The 21,278-nt window shown below is 35.1% G+C and overlaps 2 protein-coding genes across 2 annotated transcripts in view; both read right to left on the reverse strand.

The window, feature by feature from the left end:
* Nucleotides 1-1,622: 1,622 nt before the first annotated feature.
* LOC144972043 (uncharacterized) lies at nt 1,623-13,846 on the reverse strand. Its single transcript, XM_078913129.1, has 11 exons — nt 13,149-13,846; nt 12,025-12,190; nt 10,549-10,731; nt 9,841-10,032; nt 8,985-9,125; nt 8,456-8,618; nt 7,385-7,490; nt 6,209-6,330; nt 5,466-5,674; nt 3,563-3,738; nt 1,623-2,475 (listed from the first exon to the last, which is right to left on the reverse strand). The coding sequence occupies exons 1-11, from the start codon at nt 13,361-13,363 to the stop codon at nt 2,148-2,150; spliced, it is 2,001 nt and encodes a 666-aa protein (XP_078769255.1). The 5' UTR covers nt 13,364-13,846; the 3' UTR covers nt 1,623-2,147.
* A 4,540-nt stretch (nt 13,847-18,386) lies between these two features.
* The window catches only part of LOC144972044 (uncharacterized), a 19,831-nt gene continuing 16,939 nt past the window's right edge, over nt 18,387-21,278 (reverse strand). The window contains exon 6 of the mRNA XM_078913131.1: nt 18,387-20,024. Coding sequence (XP_078769257.1) covers nt 19,846-20,024 — 179 coding nt within the window. The 3' untranslated portion in view covers nt 18,387-19,845. The remainder of the gene's footprint in view (nt 20,025-21,278) is intronic.

A 21,278-nucleotide genomic window follows, 5' to 3' on the forward strand; every position in this document is an offset into this window, starting at 1 on the left:
TGGTTTGCGGAGTTTAGCTCGATGTTCTCGACGATTATGCTTCTACCGCTGCAGAAAAACACAGTTGATGTCTTGAAAAATGCCTGTTCGGTGCCCTGATTACATTTTTGGTGAGTTCCTGGGAGTACTGTTGTGTTCGACTTATAGCGGCTCTATTGTATTTGTCTTACAGCAACATCATCGAGATGGACCTCTCTCTCTCTCTCTCTCTCTCTCTCTCTTTTTCTCTCTTTCATTCTCTCTCTCTCACTCTCTTTAACGCGCTCGTGCACACGCACACACATACACACACATATACACACACATACACTCACACAAATAATTTTATATTTATATGCAATTGTCGCCAAAGAAATGAAACACTGATACTATGTATTGGCGCTTTACATTATATTAACACAAAACCGTATTTAAAGTACATGACATCCAAAAAGAAATGTTTTCAAGGATTTTTTGAAAACAGACAATGATTTGGATTCTCGGATGCTCTGTGGAATGGTGTTCCATAAAGACGGACCAAAATAAAAAAGGACCTCTTTCCCGCTTTTGTACGATGCGTGGGACAGCCAAACGGGTGGTGTCATTGGAGGAACGCAAAGGTCGGGTTGTTGAATATTTCTTTAGGAGTTCTGTGAGGTAGGGAGGGGCAGTGTTTTCAGACAACAATAAACTCTTTTATCACATTCTCTCATCTCAGGTGTAAAATCAAAGGATTGGTTTAATTTCACATTGCACACTACCCCCTACAAATATATATTTTTAAACACACCATCGAGCCATGAAGCCAGTGGGGCCGAGTTTATTTTTGTATCTGTACAGCAACGATTGCCTTTCGATAGGACGTTTGCCCTTCACACTTTCCTCCAGATCTAACAGACCTTGGTACCCAATCACGGATGGGCGGGCAATGCATTGCTCACTTTATTTTGTAATCATTCATATACGATTTAGAGAGCAGGTATACTCATTTTAAGATAACCACAAACCGTAGCTCCCTTAAGTGCATGCCTACTAGCCAAACCAGCGAGCCTTCCGGTTTGTTAGGAGTTAATCACTATTCTTTGACGACAAAGATTCTTAAGGCGATCCGTCTAAAAGAAAATGATATTGAAAATCTGGAGGGCTCTGGATTGATTGGTTGATGGTTTGTGTATATTCGTGATAGTGATAGAGACTTGATCGTCACCAAATTTTTTTTTCAAACGTGAGCTTTTATATAGCGCAATATCCAATACATGTGCTTAAAGCGTTTCACAAAGGGTCCTTGATCAAGAGCAACTCGTAACATGTAGAACGAGACAGACGCCTGTGAGGCGATATTACGATTATTTTTTGACAGAGACAACGCTGTTAATGACCAGGTACAAATTTTACACTTGAGTACGGTGAGGGAATGTGAGTAAAGAGCCTTTTCCAAGGACTCAACTATGCGCCGAGCGAAGTTCGAACCCAGGTCCTTCCGATCTGAAAGCGAGTGTCATACCACATGACTACAGGGTAGTCGCATAGCCGCACATAGCCGCAGAATGCATTCCCTTCATAGAAAACATTTTAACCAAGTCAAATATCAACGAGACATTCATTTGAAAGGTACAAAATCACACAAAACAAATACGATATTCACATTGAGATTTAAGTGTATTATTTTTCATTGATATGAGAATAGAAAGTATCGCATCGAGAGGGCATCCAGTACCATCTGCGACTTAATCAACAATATTAGTATAAGATAAGAACATGCAATGTCCTTTACTTTGTCAAATTTGCATACAAATAAACAACTTCATAGCAGGGTTGTCAAACCAAATGTAATAAGATATCCATCAAGAAACAGAAAATTACTAAGTTGGTCGAAAAAGTCCATATTTACAAACTATAACCATCATATCTACTAGATTGAAGTAGAAATAAATATTATTTTTCTTATCCCTCTGCCTTGAGAAAACCCAGGTCGCATCTTCTTAAATTTTAAATCATCTTGTAAATTAGTAATTTGTCGTTTTAATTGTTAATTTATCTTTTTATTAAAAACGCCCCAAACGATTTCGATGCCAAAAGGTTTTTAAAAAGTGCTAGAAACTTATAATGCCATACTAACAACCATTTAAATACCTTTCGTTACACACAATGAGGTAACACTGACTTTATCACACTGTTATATTGTGTTTGTCGTTATCAATGACATATACGGGAGTCCCGTCTCCGTCGTGCTTCAGAACAACGGTCTGATATTTGCCCTTCTCGTCCAACATTGTAAGTACAGACTGTAGGTCTTTGATGCTGGACCAGTGGGGTCGACGCGACTTTGACCTGTACAATTTCCGGCGGCCATCTTCGTCGTCTCGGTGTCTCATAGTGGTCGAGATTTCTGAAATACTTTCGTCCTGGTGACGCTGATGTTCATCGTGGCTGTCGTGTTGATGTGTGCTGTCTCTGGAAGTCTCGCGTTTGACGCGACTCGGGCTGGCCTTTGGGCTTTATTTGAAAAAAAAAGAAAAAAAAATTCAACTATAGAACGATCAATAATAAAAGTTTGGGTTATATTTCACATTTGAATTGCAAGACAGTAGCTCAATATTATGTCTTGAAAATAAATGATATTTACAATAATTATTGATTCATAACATTTGAAGTACTGACTGTCCCAAAACTTGAAGTGACTCCTTGGGTTTCATAGTTAATCATCACTTATTTTTGCGTGTGAGTATGAGAGAGTATGTTTGGGTTTTCGAAACTGTTATTAAACGTCATCGTCATTTAGATATTTATGTTATTTATCATTTTGATGTTTAGATATTATTTTATTAATGTATTTTGTCTGTCTATCTATATATTGTATTTTTAACTTCAAACATTGTAAACCAAATGACAAATTGCCATTTTTGGACAATAAAGATTATTATTATTATTATTATTATTATTATTATTTATTATTATTATTATTATTATTATTATTATTATTATTTTATTATTATTATTTTCATTATTATTCTATTTTATTATTCTTCTTCTTATATATATTATCATCACTCATCATCATCATCATCATCATCATCATCATCATCATCATCATCATCATCATCATCAACATCATTATTGTTATTATTATTATTATTATTATTATTATTATTATTATTATTATTATTATTATTATTATTATTATTATTATTATTATTGTTGTTGTTGTTGTTATTATTATTATCATTATTATTATTATTATTTGCATAGGGTATCTAGATAGTGATTCAAATCGTAGCCTTCGTAAACTCAATGCCTGACACTGACCATAATGTGATGTCACAATAAAGGCGACGGCTATCAAAAAGAAAGTAACAGTTCAACCAATGAGATCATTTATTCCTTTCGCACTGTTAACGAAAACTAAATATTTTACTTCCTTTTGGTTATCGTCGCCTTGTATTATTTAGGAAGTGTCGGATTATTAGTTAACTAAGCTACGTTAGAACCCACAACTTCTATTCCAGTTTAGAGAGAATCGGGCACGATGCAATAGAATGTAGCGTCTGGTTTACCAATATAAGGGCTCAACGAAATCACCTACCTTTTGGAATCACATCGACTAATTGTCTTGGTGTTGTGACCGTTGCTGTTCGTGATTAGGTTGTTGGTATTGCAACTCTCATTGTTGTCATTATAACTGCTACAGTTTCCAGCAGTGTCGTTGCCTCTGTTTGAATTCAAAGACTCGTGAGCCCGGGGAAGCACCGGGGAAGAGTACTAAAATATGAAAGGGTAGGGGAAGAGGTGAAGGGGGAGAGTGGATTTTAATTTCCCATGTGTTTGTGCACCCAGCTACCTTTAACTAATCAAAATATAATGTCTAGTGAACGTATTGACAAAATGTAAAGATCATTGTGATGAGGAATGATTGCAGATTGAAAAATATTATAAACTCAAATTCCATGGGGGGCAACATTAGATATGATTTCCTAGGCTAGCGTATATCTAAAGTAAAAAAGATGGTGTAGACAGCCATACGTCATCGCCAACGATAAAATATAAGATCTTAAAAGACACCATTGTACCCATCTAACGACAGCAGCTTCTGACGGTTTTACACCACACTATTATGACGACCTATCTGGGGGCAATTCTCTACAGCTTTCGTGTGCAATAGCGAACCTGCACAGCAGCTGATCCATACTTACACCAATCTCTAAAAGGATGGGGTGAATTATGAAATGTTTTTCACGTGGGTTTCGTTAAAAGGCATGCGCAAAAGTAACTTTATATTTTATACGCTGCAAACACTATTGCTTAACTATGCGTTTGAGTCAAGAATTTTATACCATGCTTATTTATATAACACTCTATCAATCATAGTGGGGACGGTGAATAATATTTGTACGACAACTTGAGATTTCGACTTCGGAAATAACGCATGGAAGATAATAAAGAATGTTACGTGGACGATCGTGAAAATGCAATTTCAGATACAGAGATCTCGTCTACTTGGTCATGTTCATGCTATACGATCAGTAGCTGAGGTTGAACTGCTTTTCAATGTTAGAGCTACCTTCTATTCTATTATCGCAGAGTTCAACAACGAAAGGGCATGTGAGGGACCAAAGGCGGAGAGGTCAACACCAAGTAAAACGACCAATGATGATCGAACATTTGCTCGACACACAACCAACCTCTCTCTTATGCCTCTAACATCGCTGTAGAAAACAACATTTCAAGTTGGACATGTTGGGAAGATGTGCATTTGCTGGACTCATAACGAGAAGGCCTTCTGTATCACCTCGACTCATTGAGAGTAAGACCCTGGTTCTCGAGAGGCAAGCTGTAAATCCAGACCCCAGTCTTATAGAGCATTGCTGAGATCTCAAAACACTCATAAGGAACAACAGTACCAAACAAAGATTGCTTACAAAATTTAGAAAATCGTTTAAACAGAATGGAATGACATCACTGCAAGTGACATAAACCCCATGATAAACTCTACTATATGGAGACTTGTCCGAGCAGTGATTGGATATTGTGGTGGCAATACTAGTTACGTGAATTATCATTCTTTTTTACGAAACAGATTAACCCAATTAGTGTTCTTTGGGTCGTCGTTACTTTTAGAATTATGCCTTTATGTTGCTGAATTTGGATCACATATATTAAAGTTATGGTTCATTTCTGTGATGTAACATTTGTCCAATTATGTCTTTCAAAACTCAAATGAATTGACTCAAAACAAGTGTAAAGTTACTTTTGCACATGTGTGTATAAATCCTGGAGAGGTGATTGAACCCAAAGACCTCATTTTTAGTTTCAAGCGGGGCGCACATGAGGCTCAAGCCTCCATAATAGGGAAAGCTCGAAATCACTTTGAATCTGTCACTCACTGAAGATTTGCAGCCTACTACTATGGTATGAGTAATAACTTTGTAGCGAGTTAAATAAGTAGTTCAGCAAAGAATTGAGAAATGAACTTTGGCATAAAATTTTACCCTGGGCTCTTGTTCATTCAGTGGACGCTCCTTTGGCCTTGGCTCCGTAGCCTGCCGCTCCAAAGACCTTTCCTTCCTAGTCACGTTGCCTTTGAAAATTGGCTTGATGTCCTTGATCTTATCAATCTTTGACTCTCTGTCCTTTTTCTTCTGTCTTCGTTGATAACGACATACCCATACTCCATCTGGCGACCTACTAGGAGATTTTCCTGGAGCAAAATTTTAGTTAGTATAAGTTGGAATTGACGTATAATCACAGTTTAAATTATATTTTAGCTCCAAATATTAGATTTATAAAACTTATTAAAATTTAAACTTGGAATTGAGATAATCTTTAAATACCCAAAACTTTACACATCTCATCAACAAATCAACACTAAGAACATTTCATTCCGCCTAATCGCACATTGTATGATTACACACTCTGATTTACCTACTCAAACAAAAAAGAATTATTTTCATTATGTCCCCTTCCCTGCATGACAATGATCTGCATATGTGTTTTATTGTCGCGGGTCGACGTGCAATTAGTTGCATATGTGTACACGTCGTCGCGGGTATAACTATGGGACAATTTTTTAAAATCTAGAAACATAATTTACCAAGTCAGGACAACAAGATTTGACATGGGTGTGAAAGTAGAGAGGTTAAATCACATTTTGCAATTTTAACACTGCAAGGTTGCGGGGATTTTTTTTAAAATCCTTGTTTAAAATCTGTCTTCTTGACGTTCTTAAACGTGCCTTTTCCCTTTCCGAATCTCACACCAGTGGACTCGGCGCCTTGCTTTGATGACGTCACTACCAGATACGTCTTCCCATCCATCCAACTGGTTCCAGGTATCGAGTCATAGTCCGTATCGAAGCTTTGATGGAGGGAATAAAAAATATCATCATTATCATCATCAAACAAGCGTTAAGCACCAACATCTACATTCACAGCAGCATCGTCAGTGCATTCGCATCCTCATCTTCCGCCCGCCCTCTTGCTCCACTTTCTTCTTGGGCCCTATCACAATAAGGTTCAGATAAATGATAATATATGATGTGCCTGATACGCTAACAAATAATTTATAGTACTATATTTTTTTAATATTACCATCTCGTATTCTTAAATTTTCTTAGATAAGATTATAAAGTTTTATAACACGGTTATTATTGATTTGTTAACGTATTGAGGACTATAAGAGACCTCATTGACTCCAACTGTTTGGTTCTTGGTTCAGTATAATTCTCGACATCGGTTAAAATCGTAACTTATTAATACTTTTTCAGTGTATCACTATTAGTATTATCGTTGCTGTGCTATTTAATTATTATAATTATCATTGTTACTGCTATTATGGTTATTATTATTATTATTATTATTATTATTATTATTATTATTATTATTATTATTATTATTATTATTATCATTATCATATATCATTAAACAACAACAATAATACTACTACTAATAATAATAACAATAATAATAATAATAATAATAATAATAATAATAATAATAATAATAATAATAATAATAATAATAATAATAAAAATAATAATAATAATATATAATAATAATAATCATATATATATAATAATATATCATCATCAGATCATAATCATGATAATAATAATTATATAATTACCACTAATATATGATAAATTACACTACTACTACTACGACTACACAACTACTACTACTACTACTACTACTACTACTACTACTACTACTACTACTACTACTACTACTACTACTACTACTACTACTACTGCTGTTGCTCTCTGACTCTACTACTACTACTACTACTACTACTACTACTACCACTACCACTACTACTACTACTACAACTACTACAACTGCAGTAGTTGTTGTTTTTATCATTATCACTAATGTACATGTTGATCATTTATGTAAGTATAGCTTTCTCTGACCTACTATCAGTGTAGATCCCAAGACCGCCATTCCCATTGCCACGCCTGGTCAAACTTCTCTGTTTCCTGAGCTTGGTCAAATCATATCCTCCGCTGGTGGCGGTGCCTAATAAAGACGTAAAGATTTGCAATGAAGAGTTTCAATCCTAAGTTTTTATTTTGAAAATACTTTTAAAAAGCCCAATAATCAACAAAATAATCATCTTTTTTTTTAAAGTCTTACTTTAGAGCCATTTGGCCCATGAGATCGGAGTTTATCCCGGTTGCAATAGCGTGAAATTGGTTGCTATCCTTTCGATATGACGTTAGTACGTAAGTACTTTCCTTCAGATCTAACAGACCCAGCAACCAAATCTGTGCTGGGTGGAAGGAGAGAGAGAAAAAAGTCTCATTTGCACCCGGAATCGATCTCGGTCCCTGTGCTTATGAGACGAGTGATCTACCAACTAAGCTATCGGGACCCGAATCATAATTTTAGCAGTGTGAAATTTTAACAAACTGGATGCGAAACACCCAGGACGTTTATTCTGTGATCAAATTTTACACGGAATGAAAAACACATCTAGGTCTATATAAAAGAGATCGCTAACCTATAATTGGCGATGAGTACTGGGTAACGAATTAACAGAATATAATACAGATATCAAGGGGGCGGGGGAAGAAAAGATGTCAAGAGACTCACCCAAACGGAAATAAGTGCTAGACACCAGACACCTCATACACTTCAGATGGAGCAACAAGGATAATGTAAGAACAAAAACTTCTCAACGTGGGAATTTTATTGGACAAGAATATTTCAACTCAACAGACTAAGGCATTGAAACAATCCTCGTAGCAAGAGGGATAATAACGTGTATTCAAAACGAATGAATTTTATCTTCAACTCTGTTACATAAGAGTTGACTAGTTAAAAGTTGAATTCACGAAAATTGACGTCATAATAATAATAATAATAATAATAATAATAATAATAATAATAATAATAATAATAATAATAATAATAATAATAATAATAATAATAATAATAATAATAAAATGTGTTTTAGGATTACAACTATGGAATCCACTAACCGAATTCGCTTCCATCACTGAAAGAACTGTCAGAGTTTGATGTCAAGGACAAAGAATTTGACCTTGATGACCCTGAAGTTATAACGTTTTGCCTGCCATTTGTACCGGTTTTGGAAGATTCTGGGGAAGGGATCTCCGTGAACAATACAACAAGGCGATAGATCTGTAAATAATGAAAAGGAACGAATGTCGAATTGATCTCAATTATAAAAAGAGTACCAAAAATATAAAGAGAAGTGATTGTCAAGTTGCATGGCTATTTATAGAAAGGGGGAGGGCATGTAATTCATTAATCTATAAGGTTTTGTTATCGATTCTCCTAATCGGAGCTTGTATCCAAGATTTTATTTCTATTTATAATTCATTCGTTTTTGTTTTCTATCTACATCTGAGCCAAGTCAAAATAAATGTCAAATTGAGGCTTTGAAAAACAAACAAACAAACAAAAAAGGAAAGCTGACAACAGTATCTAGATATATATGTTAAATAAGCACCCATTGACTGCAATCCATCTTTGAACGTAAATTACCTGCAACATAAGAACCAGGGAGTTCTTGGATGTGAAGAAGATATTGGAATAGCTGAGCACGTCGTATCGGAAGATAAGTAACAGTCTTAAGACAAGAAAGGGAGCGTCTTGGAGGAACACACTGAGAAGGATTGACAATACCTGAAAATTAAGAAATTGAATGGGAGATGGGAGTAATGAATGTTGAGTAAATAACCAAAATCAAGATTCATCGTTTTATAATATTTTAAACCACAGATTGTTGTTTTTTTTTGGGTTTTTGACTTTTCTAATTTTGACGTGCAATATGGAGATCCTAAGCTATGAATATACAAAGGATCACGAATGAAAAAGATTATTTAAAAAAAAAATATATGTACTTCTTTCGGAAATTAATTTGATCTATCGTTTAGTGGCAGTATTTGGTTTTATACTTAATTCTCAAACAGCGCAGTAGCATCGATGAGACTCCTTTTGTTAAAGTTCTCGAAGTTCGGCGGTTCCGGTCATCAAATATAGATGGTCAAAAAATATCATTTGATGCTCTTCTTGTTTGTTTGTTTGTTTGTTTGTTTTTTGCTTTGTATTTTTTTTTGTTGGTTTTATTTTCGTTTTTTGGGGTTTTTTGTTGTTTTTTTTTTGGTTTTTTTTTTTTGTTGTATTTGCTTTTCTTTTCTGTGGGGGCCAGGGGGGAAGGGGGTGTAAGGAGTAATTGACCCTTAAGACTCGAGTTTACCTAGGGTTTTTGGTTGTTTGTTTTTTTTTAATTGTATACGGAGAGTGTTATTTCCGGTAATGCCAAACAGATCCAGGTACCCAATCACAGTGATTCTAAATGAGAGAGATTGACATGAAAAATAAGTATAATCGTCCATACCTCAGTAGGACAGCAGCCTTTGATTCCATTGCTGCAAGAGGCACCGCCATCACCTGCATCATGGGATATGCGACCAGTCCTTCTCCGTTTAGACTTCGTGGCTGTAAGAACTAGGGTGAACTGAGTCAAGCTGGCTGTCCACAAGGACAAGATGGTCACGTTCAGCAGCTTGTTTTCTCGGACTTTATCTTCCTGTGGTGACAACAAAATAAAAAGAACGACGTAAATCCCAAGCTGCCCAAGTCTGTGGCGGACCTATACAAAATCTAAATTGGACTATGCGTCTAAGAATATCTTTTTTACAAAGGATCCTACTCTTTCTCTTTCTTCTCCTCTTTCACTTTCTCCTCTTCTTCCACTTCACCACCACCACTGCCTCCTCCTCCTTCCCCTCCTCCTCCTTCCTCTCCTCCTCCTCCTCCTCCTCCTCCTCCTCCTCCTCCTCCGTCCCCTCCTCCTTTTTCTTTCCCTCCTCCTTCACCTTCTCCTTCTCATTATCATTACCGTCATCGATATCACCAATGTTCTTCTAAAATTGCCTCTAAAACCGATATCATAAAAGTGATGTTACAAAATATTTGCCGTACAGGTGACTTGTTCTCTATGATCTATATGATTCCATTTGGTAGGTTTAGGAATATACTGTAAACAATACTGAAATAAATGGATATGTGCTATATAATTATAATTCATTCACATTTTACTCACTTTGAAGGCTTCAAACAATTCAATGATATCAGCTGCCATGCCAATATATACCAACAGTAGCTGGGACAACTGTTCGCGTGTAATCTCTCCTTTAGGCAGCAACCATCGGCCGACAATGAGAATAAGCAGAAGCATCTGTTCCAGGATCTTACACCATTCCTCAGATGGTAGGGATAAATGGATCTGTTTGTGAAAAAGGGTAAAATCTTTGGTGAAGTATTGAATTAAAAACAGTAAATTGCGGCTTATTTGTTCATTATGAGGATAAAAGAAATGTTTGCTCCAGGATCTTACACCACTCCTCGGATGGTATGGATAAATGGATCTGTCAGGGAGATAGGACAAACTATTTGGTAGAGTACTGGATAATCTCCACTACCTACAGTAAACTGTGGTTATACTGCCCATGGTAAGATAAACATAAGAATTGGCACTAGGATTTACATGACTCCTCGGATGTCAGTGATAAATGAATCTGAGAGAAGAGACATATCATTTGAAACCATACTATTTGAAGAATGACAGAATTGAAATGCGTAAATAATTCCATCGCATGAGAGTGTTATTTATATTATATTAGCCACTGAGGACTTCATGATTCTTAAAATTTCTACTGGTTGATTTGGCTCTGTGTAAATAAAAATTGAATAGGTACTCGAACTTCGAGTCGAAGTGAAAGAAGTTTTTCTATTGACAGGAACCTCTCTGGGTAGCGTAATAATAGTGAGATAGATACCATAAGTTGCAACAAAACAGGTTGGTGTGCATATGTATGTGTGTATGTGTGTGTGTGTGTCAGTGTGTCGAACCCGTCAGATCCAGATTACAAATGGTATAAGTATTTTTGTTAACTCATTCAGATATATCCATGAGTAATGTCGTAAAATTGGATCTTTTTAAAACATACTTTTTGGTCTGTATCACACTATATTACATTATCAAAGTGACAAAGGGAGCAGGCACTGGGATAAGATAAAGATGTTTTTAAACACATTTTACATCACTAATCTGCATGGCTAGAATTTTTGGTGTTATGTGTCAATAGGAAGCTAATTATGCTAATAAATCTTATATAAAATATAACACTGAGTCACTCAATTCTAAGACATTCAGCACACTAAACGAGGGCACGACTAGGCGGATTTACCTAACTTTACTTTTATAACAAAAACAAAACCGCTAAGTCGTAGGTTTGTAAATCTTAACCCTACGTTAATGAAATTGTATAACATTTGAGATCCGTATGGTTGTATTAGTGATTTCTTGAAAGCAGTTTGCTCTACTTACTCGGTCGTATTTATTCTTTCTTATCAAGCCAGTTAGGAGGACAGTAAAGTTCTCAACATAATAGCTCCAAAAGACAACACGTTATTTTAACACGTGGGTTAAATCTATTTTTAAATTTGTTACCGGGGACAAATGATGTATTTGTGAATATTGCATATGCTATATAAATGAAAATATTCTGTTTCTTACCTTACCGTTAAGCAATTGAATGTCCTCAGTGTCATTGGACATATTACTTTCAATGTACGTGGTACTGGTACTGGACATCACGCCCCTAGTGGTCATCACGTCCAACTCCAAGAACCAGATGGCTGGTACTGAAGTGGTCAAGTACAGCAATACGCTTGGGCACACCCTGGAATTTCCATAGGGGTATTTTAAACATTAAATGAATACTCAAAAACAGTTTATAGAAAGATAGACAACAGGAAACTAAACAACATTTCAATGACACAACTGCTGGACGAATTGTGTCAAAGAGTGTCGTATAGCCAAAACGTAACTTAAAAGGAAAATTTATATAAGTAATAAACCAAATTTAGAGAGAACAAAATCATAGCATAAACCAAAACCGAAAATATATCCGCTTACTAAACCCACCAATTAGAAAGCTAAATTGAACCAGTTCTCAGAATTTCCTTGATGACGAGATACGCTGGCAGGAAGATTACTCAATGCATCATAAAACGTACATTTTAAAGAGCATTACTCGTGTGGCCGAACACTATATTCTAGAAAGATAACAACTAGCACAAAGAGACGTCTATGGACTCAAACAACTTTCCGAATATACTAAAACTAAGTATTGATTGGTATTAATCAGGATAAAACAATTATAACAAAAAATATGGATGTTTTTAATAAATAAGCTGTATAATAATAGGTAATATATTCAGTTAATGTAAAGCGCTTTGCAATATTTTTGTATAGAAAATGCTGATCAAATCATCATTATAGCTATAATCATAAGTTAAAAACAATATAGGCTTCTTGAAGACATTAAAAGACCAACCAACTAGCACCTATACGAGCAGTTACTGAGAGCCGTAGTGCTCAATGATCCGGCGTTATTATTTTTCCACAATAATTATTCTAGATTCCAAATCACTGCCGGGTGTTCAGAAAGTTTTAACCCTGAATTAGAGAAACCGGCTGGTTGGTCACTGTCTTTAATCTGTTCTCTTTTTGCTTCCTCTAAGCATTACATACCTCTCGTTGGTGCAGTTTTGAATAACCTAACAACCAACTTCCTCTGGATCATTTCTAACACTGCCTTAAATAACCTTCTTCAAGGGATCATTAAAGTGGCTTACCATTTCCATTCGCCGTTCTTCTTCTTACAAAGCGTGTAGACTGTTTCCAATACGACTAGAGGCAGACTTCCTGCCAGAGACCAATACAACACATCTGACTTGATGACAGTGACACGCCAGATACAGATCAGACCATGTAGAACGAACATCCCACGACACACTAATGCCTTTGTCACAGACAAAACAGTACGAGTCTTTCTCAAGCACGATGACATGTCTATTTTCTTTTGAAAATAAGGTTTATTTTTATTAAGTTATTAGAAGCTCGGACAGCGTTTACCTGAAAGCAAGTCAGGCACGAGCCAAATGATGGAAATGTTCTGGACCTTTAAGAAATATAGCGGCGCGCCTTGTGATATTTTTAATCGGAAGGATAAAAGTAGACGTGTTGAATTTCTTATAATTTATTTCTCAATAACATAAGTCTAAGTTCAAGCAAATGAGAGCTCTTGTGTTCTGTAGATATGACGTTTTCATTAAATTGAATTACATTACAATTTTTTGAAAGACGTATCCTCTATTGGAGAATGAGTAAAATCCTAAATTTAAATGATAAGAAAATTTAACGGCTTTGAGGCCTATGGATTATGTAATTTACTTTTTATATTTTCTTTGGGAGAGGGGCAAAAACGTCGAGACAATTTTCTAAGATGTACAATAACTAAATCCGGTCCAAATCAGTTGAAGAAGAATCGAGTGCCGATGAATGCAGACCGCAGCAAAATATAGTGCCCACAAGAATACGTGATCAATGAAATGGTAAACATTCGTTTATTTTGATGAATGTATTATTATAAAGTTCTGAGCAATGATGGAAAGCAAAAAGGACTCTCATAAAAAGAGTGACAGTCGCACGATTGTCGAGTCTTAAAAGACATAATATTATAATTACACGTACCGATGAATTGGACCGCTACCTGGACTAAAGATACTTTAAAACGAATGCACAAAGAAATCCTTATAAATGGCGCTCTAAATAATTCAATTTTGATTGAAATGACCCTGGTCTTCGCCTTTTTCCGATAACGAAGTCACACGAATTAAAATCAACAGTAACAATTTCTGCATTGCTTTGATTTGGTTTACATTAAAATCACTCATATAAACGTAATCTGATTTTTTTATTCAGCTGTGCTGTATTGTTTTGTTATCACCATTATTCGTGGGATATATAAATGCCGTAGACGAGAGAATATTACGAACATTTATTTTTCATTGTTAATCATAATATACAAAGTTATTTCACGTCCACTGCGATAATATTTTTTCAGAATTGTCAATCTCATTCCAAATTCAACGATGGCATTATAAAGTACTTTGCTAAATCCTTTTCATCCCCTTTTATATGAAACGAGGACCACCCGTTATCCTTATTAGAATTAGAAATGTTATACATGTTATGGGATCTTTTTGTTTTATAATTTGTTTCTATGTCCAATCTGTCCAGACAGGCCGAACGTGGATGTCTGCGGTGAACCCATCATCCAGTAATACGATTATTTGCATGTTGCCTCATTTTGTTAATGGTACAGAGATCGTGGAGTCAATTCGGCGTAGTTTGTTGTTTGCACACGATCCGTACGTGATTCGGGTGGTGGTTATCGCAATGAGTTAATGTCCTCAGAGCATTGTAGAATATCATCTAAGGCCAGTCACTTCAAACGGCGTGAAAACTGTAGGGATTTGGTAGATGCAAGCAATCTGTTCGTGTATTCTTTCATTTCTGTCCACCGAGGTCTTAGAATTCACGCCATTATCATCTACGAATATCACGAGACTGGCAAACAATTATGTCAGTCATTGTGATAATTAAGGTTAAAATCAATTATGCCACATCCGAAGTTTTGTTTGTTTGTTTGTTTTTCCGCTTATTTTTTTTTATTGTTTTTGTTTTATTTCGATAAGAAAAAAAGCAATGGCAATCTGTAGCCTGAATCATGATATGGCAAAATTTCTAAAATCAGATTTGACAAATTCAATGGCCACATTCAAAGTCACTTTTACCTTCTTGTTTCTTGAGTTGTAAGGAAACACCGTTTCTGAGCGAGATAGGGATATCTCTGAACTGACAAAGCAACATTAGTGGGTTTTTTTTTCATTTCAGCCGGACCATTTCTACTTCATAAACCGACATTTTGAAATAAGCAAAGATGTGTCAACAGTCTTAATCCGAGACTGTAAATTAGTCTCGGGTTTTTAATACGTAATGCTTTTCAAACAAAAAGAAAGAGTGTTTTGTCAGTGCAAGAAAGGATTGCAACACTCTCGTGTTGGGGTGACATAACTATGACTTTTGGTTTCTTGGCCAAAAAAAAAAGTATCTTTTCAATGTGCTAATGGTGACGTTTAGCAATACGGCTATTGCGTAATCATTGATTTCTCGCGTTCCTAAATAAATTGGGCAAATCCCAGTTAACCCGTTACTTTAATGAAATGTCACTTGTTGCAAAAAATTGAATCATCTTATGCTATTGGTGTATAAACAAGATGACTCTTCTTGTAACGAATGTGATTCAGACTGCAACCATCCGAGAATACAAATGCTCAAGTTTTCACTACATTTTGTTTTAAGTGTTTTCTACGTTCCTTTGTTTATTGTTGTTCTGAGAAAGGGTTTGTAACCGAGACATGTCCATTGTTTTCTTCTGTTTTCATCCGAAACCATTCGATTTTTACCTTTTGAAGTCAAAACTAGAGACTTATGATATGTTTAAGTTTTATTGAGGAGGATGAATATTCTTTCTTAAACCATCAAAAACAAAGATTTCATAGTTCTGGTAATTAAAATAACTTTAAAATAACTTTTTGGCATTTAATTTTACGTTTTGAGGCACTGGTTCACATCAACCAGAGACAATCCGTAGAAATGCTCTGTATAAATATTTCTATTTATCTATTTACTGTGTGCGTGTGTGTGTGTGTGTGCGTGTGTGTGTGTGTGCGTATGTGTGTGTGTTTTAAAAAAACAACAACAACAAACAAAACCAAGAAAGCCACATTTTATTACATCATTTATATCTTTATTATCAAATAATAAAATTATTGCATAGTTTGAGCAAATTAATATTTTTAAAGTATAGGTGCAAGGATTGCATAGTCTGAAATGATATGTCATTATAGTATAAAAAAATAAAATATATACATTCCATATAATATATTCCCTCGCATTTGCTACCATTGGTTGTTTACTACACTGATTTCACAACCACGACGATAGTAAATTATTACTCTCTCTCTCTCTCTCTCTCTCTCTCTCTCTCTCTCTCTCTCTCTCTCTCTCTCTCTCTCTTCATTCATCGATCGACCTTACAGTAATGTATTTATCTATCCGTCTATCCATCAATCTATCTTCTAGTATCTTTCGCTGCCTTTGACTCTTCTAAAAACACACATGCACACACATTATTTCAGCGTTAAACTTACTGACGAAGTTGTCAGCATGTCCATTTCTTCATGGTTTTAAGTCAAATTAGTGCATTGCATGCTATCCAGACGAGGAGATTTTTTTTCTTTTTATATAAACATTCATTCGCTCATTCTTTCATTCATTTATTCATTCATTCATTCATTCATTCATCCAATTAGCGACATTATTATTCAACTTTTTACAGAGACTATAATATATTACATACTTCAATAATATTTTAGATATAATGTGGATGCCAGTTTTGTATTTTACAATCGTATTGCGTAGACATGTGCACATGATTGTCAATGTAGACACTGCAACATATATAGTATTGTGCAATAGCTATGAACACAACACATCACGTTATGTCCATATTGTTTATGACATATTATGCTTCATATATCATTGAATTATATACAATTTGGGTAGATTTGTGCATATCGCATGTCATCAATAAACATTCTTGCTAAGGCTCCGAGATAAATTAATTTTGCACTCTTTCATGGAATGATCGTCGTCTAAGAGTTTTAAAAAAGTAAAAGAAAAAAAAAGTAATCAATTTATATGCGACCAATAATTTCAAAATGACATCGTACCGGGTCGACCCTGGTATTTGAATTGGATCTTCTGATTAACTCGTATACCTAATTTGAGTTAGGAACCAAATGCCTTCATCGAGAGAAAGTAATAATAAAAATGAATATAACAACTTCAAAAAAGAACAAAATACCAAATACGGAACGTTTCGGGCTCAAAACCCTTCTTCAGCCAACAACAATAAACAATTAAAACATGACTAAAAACCAGATCGACGACTAAATATTTCTCACGTCCTACCTGGTGTTGAAGAAAAATCTTGGAATGTAAGGAAAAACGCGCGTTCGTTAGCAGGTAACTCAGAGTGCAAAATTGAGCGGAATATAAAACAAAGCAATAAAAAGAGTGTGTTTATTTCTTAATCCTTTAAACATAATCAACTTTCCTTAGTCTGATTAACTCAATTTTTGCTTTCACTCTATAATGCAGGGTGTCCATAAAGTCTGAGTATATGGTAAGAGTAAAATTCCTCTTTTAAAAAACGAATCTTATTCAATTGGGATGGAAATGAATCGTACTTTAACAACACATGACTTCTGAAAGTATTTTTCGCCAAATCTCCACAATCTATAGCATAAATGAAAAATTAAAAATATATAGTGAAATACTACATGTACCCAGACTTTATGGACACTCTGTAGGTAAGCCACATTTTGCATGCATTCTGTCCCTTCTGACTAAATACGCATGTACATTTGTAATCGATCGACTCAAAACGATACTATATTAGTCAGTTGAGTTAGATGCTAAAAGATGAATTTATAATAAAAATTAAATAGTCAAAACATACGTTTTATGTTTTATTGGCGAGAGTGAAAATAATTTCTTAACCTATCAAAAACAAAATATCACATGTTGGCCATTTAAACAGGTTTACCCCGACCTTCGTTGGATCTCGTAGTAGTAATAATGATAATAATACTAATAATAATAATACTAATAATAATAATAATAATAATAATAATAATAATAATAATAATAATAATATAATAATAATAATAATAATAACTAAATAATAATAATATAATAATAATAATAATATAATAATAATAATAATAATAATAATAATATAATAATAATAATAAATAATAATAATAAAATAATAATAATAATAATAATAATAATAATAATAATAATAATAATAAATATAATAATAATAATAATAAAATAATAAAATAATATAATATAATATAATTAATAATAAATAATAATAAACCTTAATTGTCAAAAAATTGCATTTTGTCATTTGGTTTACAATGTTTGAAATTAAAAGTACAATACATAGATAGATAGATAAAAATATATTAATAAAATAATCATATATAAAAATCAAGATGATAAATGATTTAAATATCTATATGAAGATGACGTTTCATAACAGTTTCGAAAACCCAAATATACTCTCTCTTACTCACACGTACGCCTCCACACACCCCTACACACACACACGCACGCGCGCACACAGAGGCAGGAACAGAAAATTTTGTAAAGCTGTAGCGGTACCTATCATTGATAATAATGGTCGTCTATACTGTATTCTAAAAGTTCTGTCCAATATTGATGTGTTTTAATTTTTACTAGACTGGTCTCACGGTTTTTGCACGTTTTCTATACTTAGTTCCAATGAGTTTCTCGCCCAATTTTCTGCCATTGTGTTGTCTTGAAGAATGAAAACAACTCAATTAGTCGTGCCATGTGGTAAAGTCGATAAGATCGTATTTTGACTTATAAAATCAAAACACAAAACATACTTTGTTATTACACGAGCCAAATAAAGCATTGTTTGAGATTTTAACGAAAACTTTTATTGTGGCTTTATTACTCAATTTGGATAATTCAGCGCGTGATCGCGCAAATGGTATGATTAATTCTGTGATTGAAGTTTATGTTGTTTATTGTGTAATTGTGTGAGTGGTACAACTATTTCAAAGTATAGTTAGTAAGTAGCTAAACTACACTATCAACAAGTAAACGTTTACTTTCTCAACCTACAACGATCGACGAACAATGAGGAAGAAAGCGATCCTAGGACAGATCTCAGTTTTCTTCCTCGTCGTTTGTCGATCGTTGTCGGTTGGGAACGTAATCGTTAAATTGCTATTACTATACATATCTTTTTTTAAAAAGTCCCTCTACAGGACATGGATAAATATACCAGACAGCGAGGATGTTTAACAGAACTCTGCATGCAAAGCTGAAAATTCGAACTCCCTCTCCAAGATGCTTAACTTGTGACGTAAGTTCCGACAAGGATTTCGTCACATTACTAGAAAGGGTTTGGAAGGAGAATTCTTTATTTTTCTTGAAAACAATAAAAAGTAGTAGTCCTTCAGTGCCATTGGAGCCAGAGTTTATCCCGGTTTTTATAGCATGAAACGGGCAATATATAGCAATTGCTTGCTACTCTTTGATTAGGACGCTTGTCTATCGCAAAGTACTTTCCACCGGATCTAACAGACTGTTACAAATCATGATGGGTGGACAGGGGGTCAGGAAATAATAAATAATATCTCGACTTCACACTGGATCAATCTCGGTCGCTTTGCGTGCGAAGCGAGTGCTCTAACAACTGAGCTATAGGGACCCCTTGAAACCAATTACCACCGTGATTAAATCAGGCATTTTTGTTTAACAACAATCTTATTCTCATGAACAATCCATAGTTTCTGATATTGCCATCATCCAACATTGTTAAGGAGCTCCAGAAGGTTCTTCAATCAGCTGCTTTTCCCTGATCTCCCTGGATAAACGAAACAGTCTTTCTCTGGCCTCCTCCGTATCCGTGAGCGGTGATGATTGCCCGTGTATCCCTACCTTAGATGGCAGAGCGGGGTTAGAGTCTTTGACCAAGGGGAAGGGGAATATATTTCCTGTCAAAGAAAAAGAAAGTTAGTGAGAAATGATAGAAAATTATACATAACGCTCTGTAACTGTGTGATATAGAGGTATGACACTCCTCTGGGTCCTTGGTTGGAGTCCCGCTGTGCGATGCAAATTTGAGTCATCGACTAAGGCTCTTTTTTTTTTTACTTTCTCTCACCGTACTGAGGTGTGAATTGAGTACACGGGCAGTAACAGTGTTGTCTTTGTCCGAAAAAAGGTGTTAAAATCTTCCAGGCCTAATGTATCGTTTTAAGCGTGTTGTATGTTGCTGTTGGCTTGGGACCTATTGTAAAGCGCTTTGATCATAATCCATTGGTTTTATTTTATATATTATATATATATATATATATATATATATATATATATATATATATATATAATATATATATATATCACTTTCGTGCTTTTCGATGTGCACCTCATCGCAAGGCTTGAATTTACGGGGGCAGCGTGGTGGCTCAGCGGTACGGTCTTTGCTTCGTACCCGAAAGGTACCGAGTTCGATCACACGCCGCTGCGCTGTGTGGCCTTGAGCAGGTCACCTCTTCGCCCTAGCCCAATTTGCGGCGCTGTACTGCGGCTGACGCCTGGGTTATTCCAGTCTTCCTTTGGAATAGACCCTAGAGACAAATTTCCCCTATGGGATGAATAAATGGAGTTTTTATATAAGCCCCTGAGAGAGACATTGTAGAGTAATAAGCCCTATCAATGCTGGCTGTACCATTCAGATGTTCTCTTAGTGCTTTGCTTATGTTCAAAACTATTTGTACAAGATCCTTAAAGGACATATCAAATATGCGCTGTCAGATAAAAAGAATATAAACACAAAGCATGGTGCTTAGCTGTTTGTTAAACAACATCAAATTAATGCTACATATAAGGCAAAATAGCAAGCACCTCTAAGCAGGGACAAAAAGTGCAAAGGATATAAATAGAAAGACATTCACGTATAATATGCAGATGAAAAGATTTTGGTGGTTTTCACGGTCTCAGAATATGCCTTTTGCGGGCAATTTTAAACATACGTCATTGTCTATAACTAGGCACCCATTCGAGTGATGTAAAGTATGTGAGCACATTAACCAGAAGCACAACACTCTAGCCACCAAAGTCACCATTCAATCACTGACCATGCTCAAAACCCTCCTATTAATCTGTCATGACCTCCACATAGAATAAGTGAAAGAATGAATGGCGCTTCCACAGAGAACAAGTGTACGAATGAATGAATAAAGCAATGA

The sequence above is a fragment of the Berghia stephanieae genome, chromosome 4 (genome assembly GCF_034508935.2).
Source record: "Berghia stephanieae isolate SIO BIC M18660-M18661 chromosome 4, UCSD_Bste_1.3, whole genome shotgun sequence".
NCBI classification, from domain to species: Eukaryota; Metazoa; Mollusca; class Gastropoda; order Nudibranchia; family Aeolidiidae; genus Berghia; species Berghia stephanieae.

Coding starts and splice junctions, on each gene's coding strand:
- LOC144972043 (XM_078913129.1), bottom strand. CDS start 13,363: ATGTCATCGTGCTTGAGAAAGACTCGTACTGTTTTGTCTGTGACAAAG. Junction 9,126..9,840: donor AAGGCTGCTGTCCTACTGAG/GTATGGACGATT, acceptor CTTAATTTTCAG/GTATTGTCAATCCTTCTCAG. Junction 5,675..6,208: donor GAGATTCGGAAAGGGAAAAG/GCACGTTTAAGA, acceptor ATTTTGCTCCAG/GAAAATCTCCTAGTAGGTCG.